This window comes from Pseudonaja textilis, chromosome 6 (genome assembly GCF_049901715.1).
Source record: "Pseudonaja textilis isolate UNSWEBS1 chromosome 6, rPseTex1.2, whole genome shotgun sequence".
Classification (NCBI taxonomy): Eukaryota; Metazoa; Chordata; class Lepidosauria; order Squamata; family Elapidae; genus Pseudonaja; species Pseudonaja textilis.
In genome coordinates, this window is record NC_141995.1 from 23,964,837 (window position 1) to 23,983,491 (window position 18,655).

At 33.9% G+C, this 18,655-nt stretch overlaps 1 protein-coding gene across 5 annotated transcripts; it reads left to right on the top strand.

Moving 5' to 3' along the window:
• The first annotated feature begins 367 nt into the window (after nt 1-367).
• On the top strand, nt 368-17,560 carry PRMT9 (protein arginine methyltransferase 9). Of its 5 annotated transcripts, none has more exons than XM_087936067.1 (13): nt 368-465; nt 3,646-3,851; nt 3,942-4,090; nt 5,108-5,344; nt 5,913-6,080; nt 6,659-6,761; nt 6,991-7,097; nt 8,870-9,062; nt 10,674-10,857; nt 13,249-13,939; nt 14,936-15,089; nt 15,738-15,860; nt 17,093-17,560. In XM_087936067.1, exons 2-13 carry the CDS (start codon nt 3,666-3,668, stop codon nt 17,306-17,308), a joined length of 2,511 nt encoding a protein of 836 aa, XP_087792193.1. In that variant the 5' UTR covers nt 368-465; nt 3,646-3,665; the 3' UTR covers nt 17,309-17,560. The 5 variants fall into 5 exon arrangements, with proteins under 5 accessions (XP_087792193.1, XP_087792192.1, XP_087792189.1 ...); XM_087936066.1 differs by having other exon boundaries at nt 374-511; XM_087936063.1 differs by lacking the exon at nt 368-465 and adding an exon at nt 501-638.
• Nucleotides 17,561-18,655: the final 1,095 nt, after the last annotated feature.

An 18,655-nucleotide genomic window follows, 5' to 3' on the forward strand; every position in this document is an offset into this window, starting at 1 on the left:
AATTTTAATTCATCCTGGAAGGCACCCTGAAACTCGGGAGTAAGTCTCTTGCATTCAGGGCTGATTCGCGTATGTGTGCGAATCTACCGAGAAATAAACCTCAAATGAGTACCTAAATACAACTACGGAACGACGCACGTAGAGCCGCGCCGTGTGAGAGAAAGGCACTAAGACCTCGACATTATTTTACTAAGCACGGCGGCGGTGACGAGAGGCGCCGCGAGGCCACGCAGCATATGGCGCCGCCCTTTTCCCTGCCTCAGAGAGGCCTCGGCCGGCTCCTTGTTCAAAGCGGTCGGGCTCCGTGAGCTCCGCTTTCCTCAACGTTCGGCGCGGAGGGGCAAGAGATCGAGGTGGAGCGGAAGACGTGCGTGTGAAAGTCCGGTGGTTGCGCCCTGATTCCTTCTCTTCCCTGGGCTGCTTCTCTTCCCAGAACCTGCTTCTGTTGTCCGAGGAAGCTCTAGCGTGCCTGGGTGATTCGGAAACGTTACTCTGGCTGCCATAAACGCGTGTAGGCATAACGCGAGAGAGCGTCTTCCACGCGGCGTTTGTTTGGTTTTTGGTTTTGGTTTTGTAAACGAGAAGGCGGAGATCTTGGTCCTCTTCCTCTTCGCCTTGAACTGTCAACAGTTTAAAAGGTTAAGTAAGGTTCCGTGTCCTTTGTTTTTGCATGGGGCGGCGAGGGCCTTCACCCAAGACTAGCATTTCTGAATAAACATTAATAAATTGATAGATTCACCCAATGAATCTGGAATTACTGCGTGGCATGTTTTTACGAGGGAAATTGAAAATGACAGGCGCAAAGGTCTCGTTAACCTCACAAACGCAAACTTTACATGTTATTGCACTGTTATTGGTGAGGTTTATATTCTGCCTTCCCTACGAGGGATTCGATACATGGCAACCCTTTTTCTCGCAGGATCCCTTTTCACTTTTAAAAAACAATGTAGGACCCCGAAAGAGCTTTTTTTGTATGGGTTTATGTATTCCAACGTAATTGAACTTGAAGATGTTGATGTTAACTTTTAAAGCTTTAAACCTCAGAAAGTTTGGGACCACTTTTATGTTAGTCCATCTAATAGTTAATACCTATGAAACATGTCTTGCTTATTTATCTTATTATTTATCTAGTAAGGGCAGATTGGTTGCTGGTGGGAAAAGTACAATTAGTTGTCTCTTCTTGTGGATCTACTTGGGTCCTTCAGAAGTATGTCTTAAAAGCCATGTTTCAGTTTATCTTTAGTACAGATAGTCCTTGACTTATGACCACAGTTGAGCCCAAAATTTATGTTAAGTGAAACATATATTGGAGGTGGTGACCCTTTGAGAGCTGTATGCAACAAAACTTCATTTTAATATTTGCCGATTAATGTACATTTAGAGTGACAATAAAGTTATTCGAAGTCTAAGTCTGTTAAGTGAGTTTTGCTAGGAGTTTTCTTGCCTCTATTGTTAAGTGAATCACTGCAGTTAAGATAGTAGCATGGTTGTTAAGTGAATCTGGCTTCCCCATTGACTTTGCTTGTCAGAAGTCGGAAAGGTGATCACATAATCCCAAAATACTGCAAAAATCATAAATATGAGTAAGTTGCCAAGTGTCTGAATTTTGATCACATGACCGCAGAGATGCTACAACAATCATAAGTGCTAAAAATAGTCATAAGTCACTTTTTTCAGTTGAACATATTTATGTACTGTGTATGTAGCTTGGTTTACCCTGATCACGCAGTCTAATCACTTAATTTCTTTGGCCAGGCTTGAGTATTTTTCAGAGATTCCTGAAATTCCTTGAACAGATTTTAATGATTTCTAATCTGTTCTTTTAACATATTTTGTCAACATGATGGGAAGGTAATTTGATGCAGCTAATAATAGTAGAGAAGGAGTAATTTGCTTAACATTTTAAGTAGAAAAGCTGGACCATTGATTTAAAGATGGAAGCAGATTTTCCAGCAATATCTACAAACATCTTCCTGAGATAGTCTGCATATCTTCTCCAACCAGCTAGATATCTCAAGTTATTCTTAGCCAGATTCAGGGCCCTCCCAACAGCTGTTACTGAAGGAAGATACAAAGAAAAAAATCCCCTTCGATCAGAGACTGTCCATGTGGTGGAGGAATAACTGAATTGATGGAGTATGTTATTTTGTATTGCCCTTTCTCTGCAAGTGCTCATTCCGAATTATTTCTATTCCCTACTAAATATCCTGGTCATTCAGATTTCTTTGATCTCAATATGTTATTTCTGGATCAATCAGATATTATTTCCCTGACCATAGTCAAGTACTGTTTTATAATCTGCAATGTACCCCAAAGTATTAACTGTTAACATTTTTTAGATATTTATCTTTTTCTTTTTATCTTAATTGTGACTCTTGTGCTTTATTTGCTGACGGAATAAAGATTGATTAGATTTGATATAAAAGCTCACAATGAAAGTATATTGAATACTATATTAAATTCAAATTAAAATTCTAGCTACATGTAAATTTCCTTACGGGTAATCTTTACTTATAAACATTCATTCAGCAACCATTTATAGTTGCCATAGCCTAAATGAGTGATACTTATAACTGGTCCTCAAAGTTCTGGCTGTTACCCCATGGCCACTGTGACATGATTCAAGCACTTGGTAATCATTGCTATTTGCAACATTCTACCCTGGCTTTACATAAGTAAAGTCAAACCAAGTGAGCAAATGGAAAGTGACACCCCCCCCCCCCCAGCGGGGAGGCAGTGCCAAACTCAGACTACTCTTCACTCACATGGCACAGCACCTTGCTTCTAACTTCTTTCCACTCACACACAGCCTGCAGAGGTCTTCCAAGGCCCTCCCTCTGCTGTCTCCCACAGTCCTTACCTGGACCTGTTTCCCGCTTAAAAGCCTATGCATCTTGGGATTATAGTGGTAACCGTGATTGTCATCACAAAATGATGCTGTCATGTGACATTGCACTATGAGTTCATCACTTAGCAACAGCTTAGCAATCTTAGCAATGTTGCCGTCATAAAATTAGGACTATCTGAACTACAAATCAGTTGTTGGATTATTTTCATTCAGTACTGCTAGCCACACTAAATAAGATCATGTGTATCTTTCTTACATAAATGATGTTCTAAAGACAATCACTTTCTAGACCAGGGGTTCCCAATCTGGGGTGCTCGCACCCCCTGGGGGTGCGAGACAATATTCCAGGGGGTGCGAGAAAAGTCCAGGTAAATAATAGGATATTGGCTATATGTTGGCATTTTTATTCCAGGGGGTGCGAGGTTCGAGTGAAATTTTATTCCAGGGGGTGCGAGGTTCAAGTGAAATTTCTTTAGGGGTTCAGGGCAAAAAAAAAGGTTGGGAACCACTGATCTAGACAAAAAATACAGCTTTTCATTTTGATATAAAGTTTGACTTATAGAGTGCATTCTTGCATTTACAAAAGCAGGAATTATGCTATATATTGACTCCATTCCTCTTGTTAGGAACAGAATGACAATACTGTTCAAAATAGTACAAATTAGCCTATGGCTCCTTTTTTATCAATAATTGCAATGGGGACAAAAGTAACTTTGATTTTTTTAAAATGGTAATAAAACAATAGAATTTGGTCATAATCATAGAATAAATGTTAATTTTATCTTTTATCTTTAAAGTGGAGTTGCTTTAATTAAAAATGCCTAACGGTAAAAGCAAATCTCAGCATAGACACAAAGTTAGTCAAGAAACTGGCCGTCGTGAATTAGTTTCCAGATCCTTGCAAAGTGCTCAACATTGCCTGGAGAATCAGGACTTTGGAACTGCATATGCTCACTATCTCCTGGTATTAAACATAGCTCCTGAATTTAAAAATGATGTTAAGGTGAGAAATTTTCTGCTTATTTTCCCCTATCCTGGATATATTGCATAATAGAGCTCTAAATTGATAAACAATTTTTTTTTGTTTTTTTAGGAAACATTTCAATTTACCCTTTTTAAATGGGCAGAAGAGCTGGATTCTCTTGCACGAATTCAAGATTTATTTGATTGCTATGAACATGCTCTGGAATTATATCCTAACGATGAAGTCATATATAACAGCATGGGGGAACATCTTTTCAGGTGTGAAGTTATACTTAATTAGCCATAATTTGACTAAATATTCTAATGTGCATAAAACTTCTGAGTAAAGAAACTTCTGTTTAAATAAATTACAAAGTTACTAACTGAATATGCATTCTTAATTCTACCTGTGTAGCTATTTACTTTACAATCAAATGAGCCTGGCAGCTTCTCTTTAATCTATTAGCTCAGACTCATTAGAACAAACTCTAAAGGCAGCGTATCATTAATTATAATTTCTAGACTGTTTCTTGGGGTCCATTTTGTGTTTAATTTTAAGATGCATCCTCATGATCATTTTGTGCATAGGGATCTTCTGTTTTTCCCAGATTAATTTCTACAATGGAAATGGATAATTCTGTATCTCAGTAGTTTGTTATTAAATCAAGCTTTCACAAGAGCAAAATGCTATATTTGGACTCAGTATTATTGAGATAATTTATCATAAAGGTAACTGGTTACCAAGCAACACGGTAATTAAGTGAGTCATCACATCACTGTGATAGAGTTTCAGTCTCACTTCTGCGATCATTAAGTGAGTTGCCATGTTCATTAAGCAAAATATCATGTGATTACAACTTGGATTTTATTGCTGGTTTCTCAATTCTTTCCTTGACTGGGAAGCACAAATGGCAATCATAGGACTGAAGTGCTCATAAGTGTTCATAAGCGGCTTGTGGTTACGAAGCACCAAATCTTGGATCATTCAACTGCAGGAACACTGTGATGGTCATAAGTGCATGGACTAGTGATAAATTTACTTTTTCAGTACTGTTAGAATTTCAAACAATTGCTAAACGGCAGTCATTAAGTATGGACTACCTGTAAACACTCATATATTTATTTGCATATGTTATTTGTTTATTTTCAAAGGTAAGCCATCATTGCCTGCACTTTTCTATAATGCAAACTGCTATATGTCTTCATACTACAAATATAGATTTTTCTCAGCATTCTGTTGTTCCAAAAATTAAAGATTAATGCTTTTATTGATTGTGTAATTTTTTTCCCTGTTAGGTTGGGCTTTAGAGATGAAGCAGCTGCATATTTTCATAAAGCTAGGAAGTTAAACCCTGACTTTCCTGATGCAAAGGAGAACTTTTATCGGGTTGCCAACTGGGTGGTCGAACGATGGCATTTCATTATGCTTAATGATTACAGTAGAAATTTGCTGTATCAAAAAGCAATCCAGAAGGCAGTTCGTTCAGGATATAGAAGTGTACTTGATATTGGAACAGGAACGGGAATTCTCAGGTTTGTTGAAAATTCAGGATACAAATATTATCATGTTTATTTATAAAATAATAATGACTAAGTATTAGTGACATGTTTCAATTTACCCAAGTTCAATAAAAAGTTGCCAAATGGCACTCACATGGCATACCATTAGCATACTTGCAAACAGATGCTAAGAAGCTTCAACTTATAGCCTTACAACCTTTGTAGCAGAATTGAATAATCATTGTTTCCTTACAGTTTTTTTAGCTATCCTGGCATTTCCACCTGTTACAAAGTTTGAGAGTCTATAGCAAATAAAGTTGGGGTGGGTGTATAACTAAACAAGGCTCATCATCATCATCCTAGATTTATTTTGGTTTAAAATGGTGTTTGATACAACTAGATTTTTTTATTGTTTTAAAAAGTTTAAGAAATTAATGACATTATTTTTATTACCTGAACTTTATGCCCACCCCAATATGTTCTAGGGTTTTTAAAAATGAGTATCAAATATTTTATACAGAAATTATATTAAAGTTAAATTATTAGTATTTTGTCTAACCAAAAATTTACAATTTCTATAGAATATTTTCTGCTTTTTCAGTATGCTTGCTAAAAAGGCTGGAGCATCTCCTGTCTATGCTTGTGAATTGTCAAAGACCATGTATGAATTGGCTTGTGAAGTGCTAGCTGCAAACAATTTGGATGGAGAAATCAAACTTCTTCACATGAAATCCTTTGATATAGAAATTCCAAAGCACATACCTGAAAGGTTATATCTTACATTTTGTTTTGTTATTTTGAATTAAAGTAATATGGTATTCATTGCTAATGTTATGAATAATATTATTCATATTCTCCAAAATAGCAGGAGCAAATGTTGTATAAAGTGTTGTCTTTCTATTGAAATTGATTTTTTAAAGTTTCAATCTTTTACTGATTTTATTGTTAATAATGTAATAGCATTATACTATGCAGCTGAAGTATATTTACTCAGTAGCTGATATACTGAATTCACAGTTACTTATTTTGAAGTAAGTGGCTAAAGAATTTCAGTTTAAATAAAATTATATAAAATACAAAGTAAAAAAGATACCAGTGACACTGGTTTCACTTTGCCTCCAATTTCAAACATTTTCTGTTCTTTTGGTACTTTTTATTAAAATACTAAGAAGTAATGTTTAGAGCAAGAACATAAGAAGTAAAGGGACATTATTTTATTGAAGAAGTTCATTTGCGAAATGATCACAACTCAGTTGTCTAAGAAAGGACTGCTAATTTCAAATTATTGAATTTAAGCTTTATAATTTTTAAGGCTTTTTGTTATAACTATATTTTTATATTTAATAGAGTTTCCCTTGTTATCACCGAAACAGTCGATTCTGGTTTATTTGGTGAGGGAATTGTAGAAAGCTTGATCCACGCTTGGGAACACTTACTTTTACCACCAGAGGTTAGTATCTTGATATCTAAGGTCTGATAAGAAAAGATATGTTATTTTTATATTATGAATTATATTATGATATACTATAAACATAGTCTTATACCAGTTCAAAAATTTTGTTAATCTGAAAAGTTGCTTTTGGGCATTTTTGCAGTCTAAAAGCTAAAATATAAGTATTATTTCTTAATACATGAACAGTAAATAAATCTTGTTACACAATTTTTCGTCTATTTTACAGCCTAAAGATGTTAGAGATGATTCTAAAAACTATGGTAAAGTTATTCCAGCAGGAGCTACTATGTGGGGCATGGCAGTGGAATGCAAAGAGATACGCAGACATCATAGGTATATTTTTTATTGTTGGAAAAAATTATTTAATCTTTAGACAAAAAACAGAGAATGCTTTACTTTTAAAACAAAAAAAATCTTTGTACTTTTTTTACTAACTTTATTAAGAAGACTTTTAAAAACATGTTAATAAGCATGGAAAAATATTAATCATAAAAATGTTGATGTCAAATTTATCCTGTGCACAATCCCTCATTTTACTTCATAGAAAAAATATGTGTTTTCTAGGCTGTTAATTATACAATTTATTTATATTTTTCATCTATTCATTAGCAAAGGTTCTTTGCATAAGTTATGTACTAAATAAAGCACTGTAAATAATAAATTCTCCCAAATCAGGTATAAAAGCAGTGAGACGTAGGTTCAGCTCAGTCATAGAAATTCACTGGATGAATTGGGTCAGCCATTCTTTCTAGCCCAATGTATTTTCCAGAATTGTTGGGAGTCAGGAGAAATAGTAGTAGTATTAGTAGAAATAGTAACCCTAACTGCCTTGGCTTTTGAATAAAAGGAAAGATGTAAATCTTACAAATAAATATACCTTTGCATTAATATATTCTATAAAGCCATGTATTCGCTACATTTCACTACGTTAATAATCTTATGTGCAAATCTAATCATGATTTATAGGATTTATATACATTACTCAATTGGAGTTTAAACAGACCATTTTCCTTAGCCTTTGATTTTCTTCCCATTGATTTCAAGTAGCATAATTTGTAACTTGTACCTCTTAATATATTGTAAATCAATGACATTTAGCATGTTTTTACAATCTTACAAGATTGATAAAAATACAGTCTGCTGTTAAAAAGATAGGTGAAGACGCAAGACCAGCAGGACCTCTTCTTTAAAACATTGCTATAATGACAATAACAGTAAGCATTTTATAAGATGATTACAGTTTTCCTTTTTCTCACTCAAACTTAAGATTCATGACATATAAATAAAAATAACAGTTTTTTTCAAAATTGTAAAAACATGCTTAATGTCATTGGTTTACAACATATTAAAGGGTACAATTCAGCAGTGGGATCCTACCTGTTCCACTATCGGTTCAGTGATCACGCGTGTACACATGTACTTAACGTGCATGTGCAGCTTTCCCCACATCAGCTGAGGCCTGCAGCGCCAATCAACTGAGAGGATAAAGAAGAGAAAAGCGCGGGGGGAGGAATCCTGTGCTTTTCTTTCTCTTCTCAGCTGATTGTCTCCTCTCAGCTGATCATGGGAGGCTTTTTTTTTTTCACTACTGGTTTGGCCGAACTGGACCGAACTGGTAGCATACCACCATTGGTACAAGTTACAAACTATGCTACTTGAAACTAATGGGTGGAAAATGGAAGACTAATGGTCTGTTTAAGCTTCAGTTGAGTACTGTAGACTCCTTCAAATCATGATTAGATTTGCACATGAGATTGAAATTCTAGAGATTTACTATGAATAAAATGGAAAATGATATGTTCCCTTTTTCCCCAATTTCTGGAATCCACTCCCACCAGCTATATTTAAGTAAAGCTAACCTAAATCAGATTTCTTTAATAAATAACAGGCTTGAGGGAAAACAGATATTTCATCCTTACTGTAAATATGATCTTTGAAAGTCCAAATAGTAGTATTACTTTCCATCTTTTCAGCTAAACTTCCAAATGAGACTTTTTAATATGCAAAATACCCTACCTAACTGTAGAACAAATTATTTAAAATGAAAAGGACATATGTTTGAATTTGTCTTGTCAACTCTAATTTTGATCCTTTCCTTTTTTCAGAGTGGAGGTAAAAGAAATTGCTGGTGTCTGTTTGCCAGAAACACTGAAGTTTTGCAGTCCAACGTCTGCTTCTCTAAAGTCCAGTGAAACCCTTGAACCTTACACTACTGAAAAACTCAGCAGAATACCTGGTGGTTATAAAGCTCTTACAGAAATTTTTCAAGTTCTGACAGTCAATTTTAATAATTTGCAGGTAATTTACTGGCACAAGAAAAGACTAATAATTACTAGTTTTTATTGTAAAATTTAAAAGTGAATTTGATTAGGATGATACATTTATTCCATACAATATTTTAAAATTTATCCAAATGTTATATTTGGATATTAAATATTTATTAATAGCATTGTATGCATGTTTTAGATTCATGACTAATAGGTAAAATTTCACTGACCCATACCCAATTCTGTCCTGTTCGGTCATAGAATCTATTTGTCAGCTATCACAATAGCATTTTCTAGGTATGCAACTACTGTTATATCTTGATATTAATACGTATGAATGATATCGTTAATATTGCTCAAACAAAAGAGATACTTATGTCAATTCTTACATTTAAGGAAGAATTTAACCAAAGTAAAATTGTGGAATAAAAATATAATCTTAATCAACAATATTACTTGAGCATAGGGAAAAAGGGAGGTGGAAACACTGAAAAATAAAGAAATGGAAGATTTGTACATGTCATTGTATATTATATCATCACTTCACCACTCCACTTCACTCACACTTAAATCCTGGAAGCTTCCCGTCTTCAGGGCAGCCATTAAGCCTGCCGCTACCTGCCTGTCTTCAAGGGAAGTATACCTAGCCAGGGAGGGGAGATGCGGCTCCCCTCGACCCAGCTGGCAGTCTCCCCCTCTTCCCCCACCCCTCCGAGGTGGATCCAAGATGGATCCGGAGCTGTTGGGACCCTCCAACAGTATAAGAACAGATCGAAGCTGCGCACGATTGCGGTCTTCGGTCCGTCTTTGATGGGACTACCACTGGAAACCCCATATGTCTTATTACAATTAAGCGTGTGTGTTTTTCTCACCCTGGTTGAAGACAACCAGATATTGGCATAGGCAAATTATATTTGGGAACCCAGGTATTATTGTATAGTCAACGTAATCAGTCAATAATATAGTCAGTCAGTAATATTGTCACTGAGTTGTTGCAGCCTTCTTCACCAGTTGAAACATCTTTAATCCAATAGCACAATTCTTAGGCTGTGGAGGATTCTCAGGTCAATATATTTGTTTTATTTGTAGACATTCAGCTGATTATCATATTCAATATATTTGTTTTATTTGTAGACATTCAGCTGGTTATGATGTTATACAAAGAAATAAAAGTAACATAAACATATCTATGTTGTTTTGGGGGGAAAACACAGAAATATTAGGCTGCCATCTTCTTAGGGAATATTCCTTTGATTTACAGTCTAGCCTACAGTTTTGGTTTTTCTTAGTGGTCATAAGCAAATTCAACCCTGCAAAACTTTCCCAAATCAGCCAAGGTTGGTTAGAGACTACGACATAGCTGCACTCTAGGTATGGTTGTATACCTCTTGGGAAAATCTCGATCGTATTCTATATGGCAATGTATCTACTACAATATTAACAATGTGAGCAAGAATTGTTTACATTTCTTTTAAAATTATTTCATTACATATAGTACTTGGCCTATTACTATTTTTTTGTAATAAATTCTTTATTTGGGAAATTTTTAAAAGCAAATATTTAATAAATTACATTTTGGAGTAGAAAGTGATTAACAATGAGCTGTAACTTACCATCATATTTTTCTTTTATACTTGACCAGGAGCTAAAAAATTTGTCCACTAGTAAGCCATCCAAGTTGAATATACCCATTATTAAAGACGGAATACTAGATGCTGTTGTTGTCTGGTTTACACTGCATCTTGATGATGAATTTACTCTTTCTACAAGTCCAAATGTGGACACCTGTTGGGAGCAAGCAGTCTATCCTGTACAAGGTCTCCTTGGTATGTCTTTCATTCTATTAAAACCAAATGTGAATTTTCTCTTTTTTGGTTAAAATGGATACAAAATGAAATTAATCATATAAATTATAGATAAAAATGTCATTTAATTACATGAACTTATAAAAATAAAGATATGAAGTTCTCCCTGAGATCCATATCGCACCTACGCTCTTAGCATTTTAAAGGACCATGTTTTCCCAGGGTGGTTGGTGCCCCATTTGTTGGATGTCAATTGTTGGTGTTTTGTTTGGGGGTTTGCCAGGTTCACCATTTTGCTCTGCTTTCTCTTCTTTGTTTGAATCTGATTCTGTTGCTTGTTTGACTTATGCATTTTTTTATTGTTTTGATATATTGTGAGATCAAGCATCTTTTGAAGTCAAGAGACATCAAATCAGTCAAATGTTGCACAAATTTTGGGACATTGGTGTATATCTTTGACTTTATGGTACACACATGCATACATGCATATCTGTGTTATCACATAGACATATATTTGAAAGAGAACAATGAAAAAGCATAATCCTGCACAGGTAATAGAAGATTATGCTTTCTGTATAAAAGAAATAAATCTTCTTCCTTAGAGTTAGGTGATAGGTAAAACTAAACCTAGATTCAGCCTACGATTCTTGATCAGGTCAGTTGTTGAGATGCCTTGCACATGTAGCTGATACATTCAGTTTTCTTCTCTTTCCAGAGACACTCCACATAGAGAACCTGATTTAGTAGAATTTAACCTATAATACACAATTTTATTCTTTAAAGAAAAACAAAAAAGTAATAAACAACTCCACTGTAGAAAATACTGAACTTGTCAAATTTCACATATTCAGGTAAAACTAAATCATACCTGGGGATCCAAGAAAAAAGAATACATATTGCAGAAAATTAGGAAACCATAACTAAAAGAATTTCAGAACTGATCACAACTATCCCTTATTATAGAGCTTTAAGTTTCTTGCAGTTAAGGTTTAAGGTTAGAGCTTTAAGTTTCTTGCAGTTAAGGTTTATTTCCTACCCTACAGGTGTACTTGGCCACTTGTTTTGAGTTGGCTAAGTTGTTTGCATCTTCCTGTGACGTGGATTAAGCTAAATTTTAATGTTGTTTTCCCTTAATCACACTTCATATCTTACTAATATTTCATTGCTTGTATAGAAGTATAGTGTCATTTCTTGATCTAATAAACAAGTTAAATTTGTAGATTTAGAATAGGTTTGGTAAGAGCAATCATGAAATGTTTCATTAAGACTCAAGAGATAGTGACAAAGAATTTGGAATGACTGAGAAATAGGTTTTCCTTTTCTCAATGTTCTTTACTTCTAACTCAATCTTGTATGTAGCTGGAACTTTATAATACATTTTCATTCATAATTAGAATTATTCATACCTTAGTTATTTGTGGTTTTTAGTCAGCAGAAAAAGAGTTATGATTATTTGTTTTATTCCTATTTACATTGCTCAACTGCCAACAACTCTGGGTGGTTCACATGAAGCATGAGACTATAAAACAATAAAACCAATACAGCAATAGTGAACTCAAAATACAAAGATGACAAAACCCAGAAAGCAAGAAAGCACACACCCACTCTTACATCTATCTAGTAAAAGGCCTAGCCAAACAATCAGGTCTTCAAGGTTCTCAGAATACCACTCAGGTGGAAGCCACCAGATCTGACAGTAAACATACATCTAAACTCAAGAAAACATGCTTGGAAATATATTGGTAATTTCTAACATTATGTGTATACAAATTAAGGGAAGTACTTTAAAGACCCATTCCTTGAAACAGCTTCAGCCATTGCAACCTTGGTGCACCTGTTTTGAGGTCTCCCCACAGAGGTTAGTACAAACCTAACCCCTAGTAATGTCTGTAGCTTTCTATAATGGATTATTTGATACTTATAATAGTTTTTTGTGCTTTCTCTGTTTCTTGAGGAATTAAGTTGAAATTGGATTATGGGAATTTGGTGGTTATCCTGGATAAAGACTAAAATGCAAATTCCACAAAAAGAGTGGGATTATATAGCTGTACCTGTTTAAATGCCTCTCTTCCCATTTCTCACCTTTTCTTGGTTTTATCATTTTAAACTACGTTATTATGAGTTTGAACATCACTACACAGTTTGATGGATTATTACCAAGTACACTGTTGTTTATAAATAACTAATTTTGGCTCAATAGTATAAAAATATACATAAACAATGGCTAAAATAAAATTTTTGCATAGTGTAGATCTGTTTATTGAAAGCTGCTTGGCATGTGTTATTGAACTGCATTAAGTTTACACATGAATTATATGCTCCAACAAGTAGAAGACAACTCTTTAAATATTAAATATTTTACAAAACACATTTGAATTTGTATTTTAATTGTCATTCCTTTATGGTGTACAGATCATTCTGTGACATCCGGAGATTGTGTTGTAATGGAAATATGCTGCCAGGACTGCTATCTAAGAATTCAAAGAATTTCCATTAAGACTTCAGGATATGAAATGGATGTTGAAAGAAATTTGAGGGAGAACAGTGAAGCTGAACTCTGCAGTGCTCTAGCCAGCCTTCAGACAGCAAGCATGTTGGAAAATGTCTGCCAAGAATGTATGCTAGAATCCACTGAAATTGCTTTATTAAATAATCTGCAGTATCATGAATGCTTTAAAATCGCAATAGGAAAAGTGTTGTCATCATTCAGCCACCATGAAGAGTCACATTCAATGGATGTGGTTGGTCACCATCATGAGTTTGAAAAGAACCAGAGCAGAAATTCTGTAACTGTTGATCCTCTGTATATACTGGATGTATCAGAAGGCTTTTCAATTTTGCCAGTAATTGCAGGTAAATTTGGGGCAGTTAAGGCATACAGCTCGGTTGAAAAAGAACACCACCAAGTAGCTCTCAGTTTGATTTCAGAAGCCAACCAATTTCCCAGAGAAACATTAGAATTTTGGTTTAGTCATCTACAGGATGAAAACAAAGTACTACAAAGGCCTAAATCTGACAAATTATGGAGTATTATAATTCTGGATGTCATAGAAACTTCTGGTTTAATCCAGCAGGATGTGATGGAGAAAGCTGCAATATCTAGGTAATGTAAAAAACAAGTTTCTTGGATTTTATTGTACCACTCAGTTATATGAAAAATATAATTTGTAATTTATTAAAACTATACTTATCAATAGGTTCATAGCTGAATACATTTTAGAATTTAGAGACTAAGCCCATCACACTCTGGTCAGCTTACAGATTTAAAAGCAAGAAATAGTATTAAAAGAACAAAGTTTTTTGTTGTCTGAGGTAAAAATGTTCATAGGAAATAAAAACCCTGCAGAGGCTTAACACCCAAGGCCTGGTAGAATAGCCAGGTTTTCATCACCTTTCAGAGCAGAGGTGCCAAACTCATGGTATCATGTGATGTACTGTGGCTTTTTTCGCCTTCGCTAAATCGGGGGTAGGGCTGGCCAATGTGACGTATCTGGCCCGCAGGCCACGAGTTTCACACTGGGGTGGCAGTCATAGATCTAGCTTTTCCCAAAGACAGGTGCTGCAACAAAAAAAGAACATTTCCTAAGCACCACTAAATGATGCTGTTTAATCAGAGAGACTGAGAAGTGCCCATCCTGTTTACTTTTATATCTTGTAAATAATGATTTTACTGTTTTCTTTCAGTGTTGCAGAATTACATGGCCACATATGAATCAAAAGTTGGGTTTTTAATGCCCAGACAATGCATTTTGCTTAACTCATGCTATGTAGTTTCACCTAAATTAACCTGTCAGATCCTGTGGTGTTTTGAATTTTTATATTAATTTGTTGGTTTTTAGTTTATATAGTTTTTGTTTTTTATGAGCTGCCCAGAATTACCGTGACCTGTACATTTTATAAATAAATAAAATCTGAGAATTTGTTTTCAGTATAACAACTAAGCTGACATTTTTATACATTAAAAAGAATATTTACCGATTTTCTATTTCAGTATCATAATTAAAATTTAGAAATATAAAAGAAGCTAACATGCTGATGCTATTGCTAAACCACTGAAGTTTAAATACTTATTAGACTCACTTCACATTTTTATATTTAGGTGTCTGCTTCACTCTGGAGGAAAGATATTCCCACACCATGTGAAAATATATGGAATGCTTGTAGAATCCAATTTATTATTACTTGAATCTGCTGTACAAGGGACAGATCCCACACTTGGTTTCAACATAGCACCTTTTATCAACCAATTCAAGGTTTGAAAGAATTTAGTCCTTCAAATATTGACAAGGCAGGAAAAGAATCCAAGTTTTAAAGACAAATCAATTCCGTGTGATCCTACTTGTAGCCAGAATGTGAAAAGCTGATTATTGAAAAATAAGAAAATTAATTAAAGAAAATAATGAAGACCTAAATCAGCATGTATATATGAAAAGTCTCTGAATGTTTTGTTATGCAGAGTCTTCAAGCATACAATGATAAGATAATACAACAGAAGTACAATTTATGATAAGCTGATGAAAATATGGTTGGTTTCAATATGGTTTGTTTTTTTTCAAAATAAAACTGGCCACCTGTTTCCATCTCCTGTTGGTAACTAATGCTCACTTTTTCAGCAATATATATTTCTACTATTCCATACACTTCTGCCTTTAGAACTTGATTGGCTTTAATTCTAAACTATTCTGTACTATTTTAATTGTAATAGCTTGGAATTCTGAAATCTTTATTAACAGTATAATCCACAATTATTTTGCAACTATCAGTATGTTACCATCCGCACAGGAAAATATTTACATAGTATAGATGTAACACCAACAGTTTTAGCCACATAAATTCTTAAGACTCAGAAATATGCATAAATGTTAGGATGGAACATAGAATCATAAAACTTTCTGTTTCAGGTACCTATCCGCATTTTTTTGGATCTCTCCACACTCCCATATATACCTTTAAGCAACTCAGTAGAACTTCTGCGAGTAGATCTCATGAATCCTTACTTTAATAATAGCAGTACTGAAGTTGAGGTAAGTGTCCAAAATAGAAATTAATTGCTCAACTTTTCAATTACTTCTTCCCAAATTCTCATTTTGACAGATAAAAGTTTGCAGACATATGGCATATTTTCTGTGTTCTACCCCTAGTTTAACTGCCATTGCTTATGTGAAGTTTTATTGAGCTGCTTTTTTTTCAAAGCAGAAAGCTACAGAATAGGTATCCAAAAATGTATAGAACTTGCTTCCATTCTTGCTTATTTATTCTCAAATTTATATAGCTGCCCATCTCACAAATCAAGTGACTCAACAAAGCATGCAACAATATTAAAAAATACTAGTTCCCATGTAACTATAATTAAAAACATTAAAAAATATAAAACACAGCAAAAATGGGCTGAGATATTAATAGAATAATCTCATTTGTAGTTTACTTACTTACGTCACTTATACAAATTGCATATATTTATAGAAAAGATTATTTAGAAGCATCAGCTTTTAGATTGAGTCCAACCTCTTTCTCAGTGCTGGAATCCAAATTAAAATAGATTAGCTAATTAGTCTCTTATTTGAATGTATCCAATAGAGTTTTACTAACTGAATGAATGGGTTGAACTGGCCATATTGTTCTCAAGATTTAGCATGGCCAACTGCATTAGTTCATGGGATTTAGTTCTAGTTCCCTAATAATCTGCATTATTCTTCTATGAATAAATTCCAGTTTATCTGAATTGTTCTCAAATCATGGACACAATATTTGATATGGGTTTGACCTTAATAAAATAGAGTAAAATTATTACTTCTTATGATTTAGAAGTGATAACTTTATTGATACAGCCTAAAATTGTATTGTCTGCCTCAGTTTGCAATCAACTATTATGCCAAAATCTTGTTGGTTTTTTCAAGAATTATTAAGTCAGATATCAATCATCCTGTGTCTGTTTTTGTTTTCCCAGAAGTTTGTTTCAGCTGACTTTCATTGTGTTAATTTCACTTCATTTTTCTAAATACATCAAGATTGTTTTGAATTCCGTATTTTAGGCTATTATTCGTCACACCCAATTCAATAAGTGTTTTCTCCTTTTCATACAAAATAAAATTTTGATCTTAAATTTCCTCCTTCAGAAGCCTGTGTAACAAGCCGTAAAAATGGCAAAATGACAGGCACTTGTGCACATATACTTCCCTTAGATAAATATTTTCATTTAATTTTATCAAAACAAAAAGACTTCTGCACAGTAATTTTACATATATTAATTTTATAGGTGGAGATTTGTAAATCGGGTCAAGTGACTGGTATTCCATTTTGGTATCATGTATATCTGGATAATGATATTGTTTTGGATACATCAAGCAAGTCATCTCACTGGAAACAAGCTGCCATTGTGCTTGATAAACCCATTCAGGTTCAAGAAGGAGAAAAGCTTATTTTAAGTATTCAATATTATAAAAGCAACATCAGTGTGGTAGTAAAACAGTAAGATACAGCTTTTCTTAATTAGTTTTGAATGTCTACATTGCAAATTTATGTTCTATAATATAGTATTAACCTTGGTAAAATGTTTAAGATACTTGTTCAATTTGCGGAAGAAGTTAATCTGACTAGCACATTTTATAATGTTGCAAAACATTGTTTCTCAATTGCAAAAAAATACTATGGACTTGAATCATTGTTTTTTCTTTCATTGTAGAAAATTACAAATAAAAAGTATACAATAATTAAATAGGGATTCTACAGTATGTCTGCTCTTTCTTACATTTGCAGATTACTAAAATAGTGAATTAAATGGCAAAGAAGGTAATACTGTTTTTTAGTTCGTTTGTCCTAAAGAACTTGAAATGGTAATCCTTAACTTTACAATGGTGAAAATACCTTGATGTTAAAATGGTTTTAGTGTATTTATAAGTCTTCATTTTTAGAGAATCAGTAAATGTTTGTAATAATTTGTTCCCAATAGGAAAAAAAGAATGTTTTGTTCAAAACTATTTTGTAATACAGAATACAAAGTAAAGAGCAGAGTATATAATTATTTTGTACCCCATCCAAGTCATTTCTTTTATTAGCATATTTTTGTCAATTCCCATTAAAACTATTTCCTATTTTTTTAAAAAGGATCTACATGCCAGCACCATCTGCAGATGTATTCAAAATAACAGCCACCAGAACTCGTTACTTTAAAAACTTTTAAAGTTTTCAACTCACAAGAGCAGCTGAAAAAAAAGCAGTAAATATTTAAGTCCTAAATAGCTTTTTAAAATTATGGACATTTAAAAAGAGGGTATATTTTATAAGTTCTGTTTATGCATAAAAGATCAGATCAGCTGGATAGAGAGCAAGATCTTCCTTTTCTTATCTAAGAAACATAAAGGGCAGGGGGAATAGTTGTGTTTTCACTTACACAGTAGCAAGTGTATCTGTTTAGGAATTTACTGACAAGTTAGCTGAAATGATGCAATGAACAGTACAGAACAGAAACCAAAATTACCAGGAACCAGCATGAAAGGGAAAAAAAATGCAAGGGGGGAACAAAATAAAAAACCAGAATATACAGTAGAATGCAAGGAGAACAAAGGGATACTAAGAAACATTACCTAAAAATAGCCTATAAAATATATCTCCATATTGCAGCAGAACAAATGGATTGAAAATTAAGAGCAAAGGCATGCATTTTTACTAATTTCTTACATATCAATATTAGATTATAAAGTGGCAGCAGAGTAATATAAGTAAAGTCATATAAGATCCTATTAAGAATAATTTATTGGATTCTTTTATAGCCTGGTATCAAGGAGAGTCAGATCCTTCATTAGAGCCAAGAACAAGGTTT

Bases quoted from the DNA above. Each gene is read 5' to 3' on its own strand.
- PRMT9 (XM_087936067.1), top strand. From the start codon at position 3,666: ATGCCTAACGGTAAAAGCAAATCTCAGCATAGACACAAAGTTAGTCAA. The intron at 9,063-10,673 runs GTAATTTACTGG...ATACTTGACCAG, and splicing joins TCAATTTTAATAATTTGCAG to GAGCTAAAAAATTTGTCCAC. The intron at 10,858-13,248 runs GTATGTCTTTCA...TATGGTGTACAG, and splicing joins TCCTGTACAAGGTCTCCTTG to ATCATTCTGTGACATCCGGA.